At 33.6% G+C, this 12067-nt stretch overlaps 1 protein-coding gene across 3 annotated transcripts in view; it reads right to left on the bottom strand.

Moving 5' to 3' along the window:
* LOC149529093 (ABC transporter C family member 2-like) overlaps nucleotides 1–12067 on the bottom strand; it is a 327664-nt gene that overhangs the window by 93347 nt on the left and 222250 nt on the right. For all 3 annotated transcript variants that reach the window (XM_089810974.1, XM_089810975.1, XM_089810976.1), the window contains 4 exons: nucleotides 3428–3534; nucleotides 3179–3272; nucleotides 2849–3016; nucleotides 2145–2285 (listed from right to left, as the gene is read on the bottom strand). In XM_089810974.1, coding sequence (XP_089667100.1) covers nucleotides 2145–2285; nucleotides 2849–3016; nucleotides 3179–3272; nucleotides 3428–3534 — 510 coding nt within the window. The remainder of the gene's footprint in view (nucleotides 1–2144; nucleotides 2286–2848; nucleotides 3017–3178; nucleotides 3273–3427; nucleotides 3535–12067) is intronic.

Raw genomic sequence — 12067 nt, 5'->3', positions numbered from 1 at the left:
GGGACGGCCATAAAAAATACATAGGTTTTGGTTGATGACCCAAAATGATTCTGGAGGAAAGGATGCAACATCTTGCTGGATCAATGGACAGATGGACGGAATCAGACTCTCCTCAACTTCTTAGTGGTTTCTAATGGTGCAATAGTAAACCTGAATTGTATATCATGAATTTGATACTTTGTGCAATTTATTAGATGGGATTATCTAGGAGGTTGAAGTTGAGAGTATTGTCTAAGTTATCACAGAAAATCCATCTGCATATATAGCTTTAGGTACAATGCTTATGGAGAGAATTCCTGCAATTACATGGAGTTCCTTCTTGCATATTGCTTGAACTTCTTGTTATAGGACATTATGAAAACTGGATGGTTGGAAAGAGTGTTTCAAGATGCTTAAAATGCCTCTAAATTCATCAACAACCATACTTGGGTCCTTTCTTTGATGAGAAAACGCACAGAAGGCTAGGAGTCAAATGATTTGCTCACCACATCCTATTATTACAAAAAATTCTTGGCGCCATTCCTCATCTTAAGAAAATGTTTGTGTCTAATGCTTGGTTGGAGTTTGCATTTTCCAAAATATTTGACATGGAGAAGATTGTACAAATATTGTATTCATTACAGGATTCAACATAAGTGCAAAGGAGTTGATTGGGATAAGTTACAAAAAAAAGAACATAGAATTTATACAGGATAAACTACTTTTTCTTTTCTTTTTAAGAGGATAATTTTGTAATAATTTAAAATTTCTTCTCATTTTTAGAGGTGATAGAACCTTTAGTAACAAAAGACTTATTTAGTCAGTAGAGGCATTAATAATCGAACCAGCAGACTTATTTAGTCGATAGAGGCACTAACATTATTATCGCTGCAGGTTATAACTTGAGAGAAAAGACAGCCAAGTTCACCAAAGGAAGAAGAACAGTACTGGTAACTTAAAAATCAATTTGAACTTTGATGTGTTGAAACCATCTCACGCATGATGCACTCAGAATATTAACAATCAATCATTTGTTAGAATGATAATGATACCAAAGACATCATATTATTGACTTTGATTATTGAGAAGGCATAGTGTTATAGAAGGAAAAGGTAATCAGAAACAACAAGGACTTTGTCATCAAAAAGAAAATTGAGGAGACTGTCGCATAATTCAAGAGCCTAAATTAGAAAGAGACTTCCAATATAGCTTATATTGGTATTTGAAGGATGACTTATAGACTAGTAGCCCACCATATCAGCAATGGCTAATGGCAAATAGTCTTTACATATCAGAAAAAGTAGAGCAAACTCAAATATTGTAGATCACAGTATAGCAAAATTCATCCTTGCATAATGTCTTATCCATACGTCATTGGTAGAATAGATATTCTAACGTGTCTAATTAAAAGGATAAATTTATGCATTACATTCCATGATACTTGATTATACAAGTTAACTAATATTATGATAGGATATTTGTGGACAAGTGATATCAATAAAGGAATCTATAGTTTTTGATGGAATTTAAATGGCAAGATAACAACCCAAAATCTTCTTGACCGGACTGGGGACATTACAGTTTCATTGAAAAAAGAGGTTTTAAAGGCCTTAATTTGGTCTTGGCTGGCCCTCAATCTCATTGAGGGTCAAAAGAGCTATTGCTGAGAAGAGTTTCTCAATATGCACCATAGTACACATAAACCCTTTCCACTCACATGAACCCAGCAAGATCCTCAACTGCAACAACTAATTGTGATTAGTTTTGTTTCCTACAATCTATAAAAATTTATTTTGTGACCATTTAATGATAAACTAATTTCCATCCATGGAATATTTTGTGAAAACATATATCCCAAAAGTAATCTAGAAAAACATTTGACAAGGCTGAGTAACCCAATACGCTGTCCATACTGTTGTGATGAACTGTTTAGAATATCCTCTACATACATGTTAAAATAAACCCTTGACTATATTCTTTGACGTTACTGATATAAAGTTGATGGTATCCATTATTCCTCCACAGAATCTCCAGTTTCTTAGTGTATGAAAAGGATATGTGTGCACCATTCAGCACAAGCAGAAAGGTGTATTTGTAGGAGAAAAATAAGAGACAGTGATTTATATTTCCAGATAATGAAATTTGGGAATAACATATGAACAAACCTTTGCATCCCAAGAGAAAGTTCCATTCTTAATTATTATGGCAGGAAGCCCACATTGAAGGGGTGGATTTGGCTGCAGCTTTCTCTCTTCTGCTAAGAAGAGATCTTCAAGTCTTTTCAGAGACACATTAGCATTAACCACCTGCATGTGCAAATCAAGTTCAGCCAAAGATCTGATGCACAAATGTACAAGGAAAGAAACATGCCATGCAGGAAAAATGTTGATCCCATTCTAAAAATAATGCTGGAGATATTTTAGCTTTACAAGCATGTCATTGTTGTATTGCGCCAATGAAAATTAAAACTCCCTGTTTTTTTAATAGATTCAAATGCTAGAAAACATATTTACAACAGAGCATGTAGGATGCATCCACAAAAGTTTGCTAGTTACAATATTGCTTTTCTAAACCTGCACATGATAGGATGTGTTGGTGGGAAAACAAGCTAAGTGATCCAACAAATAATACAATAAATTGATCGCATAAGAAAGGATCAATGACCACTCTAGAAGGATAAGAAAGTGTTAGGGAAAATACAAACATAACTCGTCAATAAAATATAGCTTCCAGCTGTAAACGCATTGAATCTCAATGCAAATGATTATGTGCAATTATTAATTCTCTTATTGACATATCAGAAATTTTTACAGAAATAAATGACCCAAAATTATGAAAAGTAAACTCAAAGTAAAAAAAATTGAAGTACCTGGGTTATCAAGTTAGGAAACATGGACAGGGGAAACCTCAACACTGCAAACAAGGAAATAGAGGAAAAGGCTTTTGCAGGTGTCAGTTCACCACCAAGTAAAGTATATACCCCAAAAGCAACAACTGTAACGAGAACTGGAATGCTGTTCAGAATGAAACTGTTGCACTGTAAAACAATAAGAGGTTAATTTGCAGATAAAAATTATATTGAAGCATAAATGAATATATTGACTTAGCAAAATCATAAAAAAATCAATTCAGCACAAGGAAAAAAATCCAGGTAATCTTTCATGATAAGGATAATTTAGCTGTTAATGTGAGGATATACCGCTCCCAGTAATTGTGCCTTGCGGAACCAGCTGAGCTCATCATTCCTAATGTGCTGGACTTTCTGTTGAAAACTATTTTCCCATGCATAGCATCTGCCAGGATCATAGGAGAGTCAGAAGAATCCCTTGGAACCAAAAATATATAGCTTGCATAGGTTAGTTCCAAATTACATGGCTTAGGAAGAATCCCTTGGAACCAAAAATATATAGCTTGCATAGGTTAGTTTCAAATTACATGGCTTGCTTACTTTACTGTCTCCATTGCAGCCAGGACTTCATTCATTAGACCAATCCTCCTGTCTGTGCGCTGTAACCCTTCCTTTGATAGTTTCTTCATCCTACCTATCACAAAAGTCTGGCCACCCAACAATGAGTAAATACAATGCAGTTTCAGTGTTCATTAGTCAACAGAGAAAAATGAGCTTCAGAAATCAATTTGTAGTGTTAACTACTATACTCGTGTGCAGGATAATTATATGGTCACAGAATCAATTTAATGTCAGTATCTTGGGAGACACCTATAACAGATAAAATTATGTTAAAGATCAGATCAGTCGGTACATCTTGTACTAAAAGATAACTAATATCTTTAAGTTGTTCTGTCTACTAATTGAAAACAGCCCAGTGGTGCTATTCTATATGTTTGTCTCATAACCTAAAATTGTTTTCATACTCAATTATCAACCTCATTGCATGACAATATAACACTGTAAAGCATTCAACTACACCCAAAATTGAAGTCTCTCTTTGTATTATTTTATTTAGGGACAAATACAGCTCTTCACTTACCACTCAGCCTTAATTGAAAGGCCAAGCCACTAGATTGAGATGCATCATTCCATTAGGAGAAGTGACAAAACTCTATTGAGTGCATTAGAACTTAGTGTTTGGGTTTCATTCAAATTGAAAATCAAGCAGACTGTCAAAACTTGGTCAGGCCCAGAAAATTTGAGAAAACTCGAAAATATTAAAAAATAAATAAAAACTTTGCAAACGAAAAAATAAAGTCTATAAACTTTCTTTGCTTTTAAGCATTGTGAATCAAATTCCTGGACGTGTGTAAAGTTTAAACCAATCATGATGGAGCAGATTGTTCGGAAATGGTTTGCGACAAACAATATACTTGTTCTGTCCAAAGCTTCATGGGTATGGCACTGAAATTTAAAAGTTTTACATGAATTTGAAGGGATCGTACAACTATCCTTTCTGGTTGTATTTCAACCAAGCATGTTGTACAAGTCATGTATGCAGATATAAGGATGATTAGATATACTTGGCTAGAAATATTTATGCAGACCAAACTGAGAAAGGCGGAATGACTTATATTTGCAGACCAAACTTATTTTTGAATCACTATATTAAATGACGATTCCTCTATAATTCGCTCGTAGGAAGTCTCAATTGTTAAAGTAACTAAGATCGTTTCTACAAATGTAGAATCATGGCCATTGTTATTGATAAATTTCAAATGCAGATTTGGATCTCATATAAATATGAGAGGAGACATGTCTCTTCAAAAGACATGTCCCTATAGTTAATAAATAACTATATGCATAACTCACCTTTAAGCATATATAATATTAATATATTAACCATATATGTAATATAATATAATATTATTATATTATTATATAATGTATAATATATATAATATATATTATTTTTATCAATAATATAAGACATAAAACAATGTTCATATAAATCATGATTACAAATACTCAATGTAATGAGTATATCACATCGACTAATGCTATACTTGAACACTCCTCTTAGCAAGGGAGAAGTGAAAAAAACATTTTATGAGATATTAGTATCAAGGATATCTATACACAACATATTATCTGACTTTAACACGCTGAAATAGTGACTTGTCAAATAACTACAATCACAATGTTATGAACACTATCATAACATGTATTATGATCTCTAATTGTCCGAAACAATATCTAGAGTAATCATAATGCTTTCATTATCAATGACTTCCGGTGTATCGAAAGCAAAAACTCTGATAATAACAGGCCTATCATTTGCAAGATCAACATCTTACAAAGATTACGTTCTGTCTGTTTGCTATCATGGTGTCTAGCAAAATCCGGCCCAAAGAACCATGATAACAGGTCTACCATTTACAAAATCGTCATCTTATAATGGTTACCTTTTGTTTATATATGTCAATGAAAGATTGTCACCTTTCATTACATATCATTTGTGAAATAGTAACCACCATGAACCCAATCAGAGAGTGGTACAAAGGGTTTTCACCTCATACTTCTCTCTTATAAAGGAGAGCGTATTACACAGAATTTCTCTAAGAACTTCTTCTTAAAGAGAAGATATCATCCACAAAGGATTGTATGTCAAAATTTCTCCCTCTGAACATCGATCCTGGGAAGTCAAGTCCTCTAGTTACTTCCTCAAAAACTCTCTTTACCCAAGGATACCTTGCAAACTCATCACTCCCTCATGATATACATAGTAGACCCATCAACATCATGCAGTCACCCACATGTATTTCTAGACTCCCTTTGAGTATAAATCTTCTAAGCTCCTGCATTGCCTTAGAAGAAGTGTCATACTCCCTCTTAACGTAGAAGAATCTCATAATCTCAATCATCAAAGATGAGAGCCTTATTTTATCCATCTTGATCATCAGAGTCTTAGGAGTTACTATCATTAGGTTGAGTCTACCCAATATCTAGTAGCATGTGTAAAGTACTAACTTTCTTTTCCTACAAAATCCAAACATTCACTTAACTTAATAGTAGAAACAAACACAAAATCGTCCACAATACGTCAATATCTTGATTGAGTATGATTATGCCACTTGAATGACTTTGCAACTCATACGTCAAGTATCATTTATCATTTATCGTAGATGATTCAAATGAACTCATCACTTTCATATGATGTACACAAGGGGTAGGCCCATTAAGATCACGTAGTTGCATGAATTATAGTCCTCTTGACTGTCAAAATTTAGCGATCATTGAAGATTCCATCACATCATTGGTTTACTCCCTTTGAATCAATATGATTGATATCACTAACAGTTGATGAAACCATATCTTCTACCTGCTCCCTCTCTTTGAAGGTTGCTAGAAATGTCAGCCTCCCTCTAAATCTCAATCTACCTCTTTTTCCTACAAGAACATTCTGGGAGGAAAAGATCAAGGCACAAAGTTCTTATCGTACATGTAGAAATACAAAAATAAATAAGAGAGAGACTAATATAATGCTCAACTTAGTCTTTTATATAGAGAAGACCCCAAATCTTACACTAGCGTGAAGCTATTTATATAAGGTCAGATACAATCCCTAATCTATAAGAATTTTATTCTATTACTTTAATATTAAAATTCAATGATCGTGATTAGATTTTATCTCCTATATATTCATAATGGAAATATTAGAAAATTCAAAAAATCATTAACAATTTAAATTCTTAAATAAAGGTAAACATTCACATGATAATTCTACTTACCTTGCTTATGTCAATGTTTAAGGGGCTTAGGTGAATATTCCCGACACACATGATTATATTTGGAGGGCTTCTTTATACCTAATTTGATAGTCGTTACCATGCTCTTAGGGTGATGTATGGGTTTGACCCCAAACTATGGGTCAAGTAACAAGGGTCGCTGAACTCATAAAACTCAACCTAAGGATCAGTCATACTTGGTGGTAGCTTCCTGAACTATGTTTATATTGTGCACCCTTTCCACTTTGTCCCTCCATGCTGGAAGATTACATGTGTTATATCCATCGAAGCAACATTGTTCTTAAATGTAAAGGGACTGAACACGATCCTCCAAGATGATAGAGATCCGTAACCCCTAACCACACTATGAATAGATGAATTCTGCCCTTGAATCCTTCATTTGGTACCTCCTCCAAGATGCTTTAAATTTTTTTTGAATACATTCTATTTTTGTTAACTTTGTTCAGACTTTTGAGAATATAACTATTGCGATATAAATCTCTATGTATGAACAATCCTTCGACTAAGTGTAGATAACCGATGATAAGACTATCATTTTCAGTCTTCCTGTTATTGTGTATGCCAGATAGAATCATCGTTATAGTAGTTTGCAAAATTATGCACCACTTAATTTCTGAAATGAATACTTCAAAGTATTCGTATGAACTCCATTTGTCAACATTTAGTCATTCTCTAACAATGATCTGATTTGCTCCAGACCATGAATTTCAATGCTTACATGCTCCGGTATCCCAACAATAATCATGACTACGTGCATTGTTCTTTTTGTGTCTTTATTTCAAATGTAGATATATGAATTTCTATTTTTATGCGTCTTCCTCCCTATTTCATTTGTCCCTGAGTTATTTCGCATTCGCATTTCTTCTAGTGTCTGCAAGCTTCCCAATATTACCACTGATCTCATTGGGGCTGCCATTCCCTTAACTCTCTTATTTTTCTCTCTGTCTATTGCCTCTTGGCTATTTCATTTTGCAGATATCTATACCTAACATATAAAGGTTAGTCCTTGGGCGAGGTCCACTTTTTCAAGAGGATCATGCAACTTTATGTAGGCACAACATGCTCTACTACATTTAATGCAATAGGCTGACTCCATGCCCTTCAAAAAAATTCAACAATTGACCCCACAAGCCTAGTTGATGTCCATTAATAACTTCATGTATTATAAGCACTTAATGCATTATAATATTCCTGCAGTTTTGAAGAAATTAATTGAAGTTACATTTGTAGTTGGCTTTGATACCATGTTAAAGTAACTAAGATCATTTCTACAAATGTAGAATCATGGCCATTTTTATTGATAATTTTCAAATGCAGATTTGGATCTCATATAAATATGAGAGAAGGAGACATGTCCCTTCAAGACACATGTCCCTATAGTTAATCATCATTAGTTAATAAGTAACTATATGTATAACTCACCTTTAAGCATATATATAATATTAATATATTAACCATATATGTAATATAATATAGTATTATTATATAATTATATAATAATATATAATGTATATTATATTACATATATAATATATATTATTTTTATCAATAATATAACACATAAGACAATGTTCATATAAATCATGAATACAAATACTCAATGTAATGAGTATATCACTTCCATTGATGCTATACTTCAACATCAATGAATGAATACTGAAAATTGTAATGATTTTGACCTCCAAGATAGTGCTGGTGATAATATGCAAACATGGTGATTTGCGAGTAATAAGATCATCAAGTGACTTGACCTTATTTGAGAAACCAACAGACTAGAGAGGATGTCTCTCCTTTGAACTAATCTCCAATGCTTAATTTCTCAATTGGAATTGTGGACAAAAAAATTGAAATGTTCTCAATGATGATTTTTCGAACATGCAAACAATCTTCTCAAATCTAAGTTTCCAATTCGGATTCAAGGACGGGCTCAACTACAAGAATTTGATTCGTGGATTTGTGATAAAAGGATTCTCATTATGATTCATATGGACCTATATGTATGTGTATATATAAACACGTGCGAGCGCGCACATACATATACACATATATATGCATTATATATATGGATTCATGTGTCTTAATTCCACGTTTGGCTTGCAAGTCCATGGAGACCGGTGTGGATTAGCCAAATTCTCCCAGATCTGTGTGGATTCATGAGCGATTTATACCATATTCTCTAAAGTCCATGTGAATTCGTGACCAATTCATGCCAAATTCGCATAGGATCCAGATTTGACCCTATGGGTCTACCTAGATCTATAGATTTACGCATCCAAATAGGCTCACGAAGTCAAATTCGGGCCCTATGCAAATCTAGCACAAATTGGTTCCCAAATCTGGATCCAATTCGAATCCAGATCCGATTTGTGGCCTAGATACATGAATCTGGTAATAGAGTCTTAAATAAACAAGCGTGGTTAAAAATCACAAGAGAGGTGGTTCCAAAAATGGGCACCCAAATTAAAAATATGAAATTAGAACCTACTAAAATAAAGTGGTGCATTAGTGCACCCATTTAATTGAGCCCTCTTGTATGACAATTAAGTCCTAGGGGACCATAAGAGTTAATTGCGAATTGGGCTCCTTGTGTGAAAATTAACTCTTGGGGGACCATAATTGCAAAGTAGAATAGGTCTAGTCCTAAAGAAAGGGCATAACATCATCATGGTTAGGCACTTTGAGCACTCCATCTCACAGAGTTGTTCTTTACAGACTTGTTACTGGAGTATAAGCCATTGAAGTTGCTATTAAGGAGTCCATCATACTAAAGAAGAGGGCTATCTACCAAGCAGAGAAGGATCAAAATGCACCTACAAAGTGAGAAGAAACATTTAGGACACAACTGCACTCAGAGCATTCTCGTGTCACTTCCTTGCAAAGGATAGTGGCAGAGGCATAAGATAAGCTAGCTAGGAAGGAGCTGAAGTTAGCTAAGTAGACCTCCTAGTTGACAACAAAAGAAGAAGGGTTGAGGGAAAAAGACCAAGAGTTGGAAAAAGCAAAGAAGCAGATCATGGAGGTAACATACTTGGTGAAAGCATCTTCAGAGTGAGAGTTTGTGAAAAACCAATACCACCAATGTTTGTAGAAACAACAATATTAGACAACCCATTGACCTCTTCTTTGAATCCACAGATTTGTTCTCATCCCTCTCAATAGTTTCCTTCCATTATGTTGTGTTTGAGCCACATTTTGTTTTGTTGCATTCATAAATAATTATTAATAATTTTCTTATTGAAAGTAGGACTAGCTAATATATACTCTATTTAATACACGCTGGTATGCATCAAGGCATTGAATTTTTTCAACTTTAATTTTAATTAAAGGTGGATGATGAAAAATTTAAACACTTCGATACATATCGGCATATACTAAATATAAAGTACATATTAGCTAGTAGGAGTCATTGTGTACGTAACACTTTGAATAAATTAATCAAATTCGTGTTAATATTCATGGTTGAGGGTAAATAATTGTTAAAGTTTGGTTTAGATTTATTATTATGATTAGGGTTCGGGTTTAGTGTTAAGGTTGGGTTTATGATCATGATTAGGCTTTAATATTGATCTGAGAATTACAGTAGGGTTAGGAGTAGAATTAGGATTAGGGATAGAATTTCGTGTTATATGTTGAGTAAATAAATATTATTATGGATATGATTAGGGTTAGAATTTAGGGTGATGGTTTACATCACAATCAGAGCGGATTTTTAGGATTAGGTTTTCATCATAGTTAGGGTTAGGAATAGATTTAGGGTTTATATCATGGTTAGAGTTAGGATTATAGTTAGAATTAGTATTTAGATTAGTTTGTAATTGAGGTTCATATTAGGGTTTAGTTATGGTTAGGTTTAGGTTTGAATTTTGGGTTAATCGTATAGCTAGGTTTAGGGTCATTCTTAGGGTTTGGATTAGAGTTTGGGTCAAGGATATGGATAGAGTTATGATGAGGACTATGGTAAGCGTTGCTGGTTATAATTGATATTATTATTATAGCTATGGTTTACAGAATTGTTAGTGCTAAATTTTTGAGATATTATTAATGTGAGGAATAGGACTAAGATTTAGGGCCCAAGTTATAGTTTACATCATGCTTAGGGTTTAGGCTATCAATAATTCAAAGAGTTTGTATGACATCTAATCCTAGTGAAATCCCTAATTAAACCCTAACCCTAATTGTATCCAAACTCCAACTTTATTTAAAGCATGACAAATTTAAACCCTAACCATGCCCTCCTTTTAAGTCTTTCCAACTTTTTCTACAATCACATGTGGGCTTCCTTCGTAATTTTCTTGTTATGAATCTTTTCTACTGGTGCTAATTCCAAGTCACCTGTGTAGCCTGCGATCTCTCTTACCTTATCACTACATGTCACCAATGAATGCTTGTCTTGTCACTATTTATACCCTTTGCGGTTTCTTTTTCCAGACTATTATCGCTTTCTTTTCTTTTGTTTTATTGAACTGCCATATAATTTAATTGGTCTTTTGATAGTCTTCACCATATGGAGTGTAATGACCCCTTCTATTAGGTCAATTGAGAACGATCCCAGAAAGAAAATGAGATTCTTTAGAAGTCAAATTTTGATAAAATTAATCATATTTAAACTAACTTATAAGTATCATCACTAAACTCCAGCATTAGTAATTCTAGATAACATCCATATTCCCCATATCAGATCTCGTAATGGATGGTAGATTTACAATTGCTCGAATTTGGACACGCTCAACTTGGAGCTCCCTCAGATCTTAGATCCATATTAGGATTTCTTTGCTCCAATGCGACCAATTTACTCCTCCCCCTGTGCACACTCCTTATCCAATATGTAACTGATACAATAGTTCATATAGATGTATCTACAACTATTAATAGTATTGATTCCACAACCATATTAGACTCAAAATTATTCTTAATATGATTTAGAATGTACAATCTATAATATAAGAATTAATACAATTCTCCATACTAATCATATTTATGTATTTAAACCCCATTATATTTTTATAATATTAAAAATGATATCTTAAATATCGAGTCATTCAATTATAATATTATAAACTTATGATTTATAACATCCTTCAACGTACCTTTCAAGCATGATTGGGAAAGGGTTACGGGTCTACTAATGAAACTTCTAGTATCTATATCTTCAAATTCTGATTGGTAACGTTGCTTTATCAATAAAAATTGGTATTTAATGCTGATGGTCACATTGTTGATAACCTAGGATTTCTTGTCCATATCCAACTTGGCAGTAGCTTGACCATCTATTATAATTTCTCTTTTTCGTTACTTTGTCTTTTCTCTATAATAATTTTTTGTTCTCTTACCTAACAAGGGGCCCATGGTCCTTGTAGTCGTCGTCTTAAAAACTTGAGGCCCAATCCTC

The sequence above is a fragment of the Cupressus sempervirens genome, chromosome 11 (assembly GCF_028749045.1).
Source record: "Cupressus sempervirens isolate cs-2001-9-10 chromosome 11, ASM2874904v1, whole genome shotgun sequence".
Lineage (NCBI taxonomy): Eukaryota > Viridiplantae > Streptophyta > Pinopsida > Cupressales > Cupressaceae > Cupressus > Cupressus sempervirens.
Note: the sequence above shows the minus strand (reverse complement) of the source record. Positions and strands in the feature narration are given on the sequence as shown.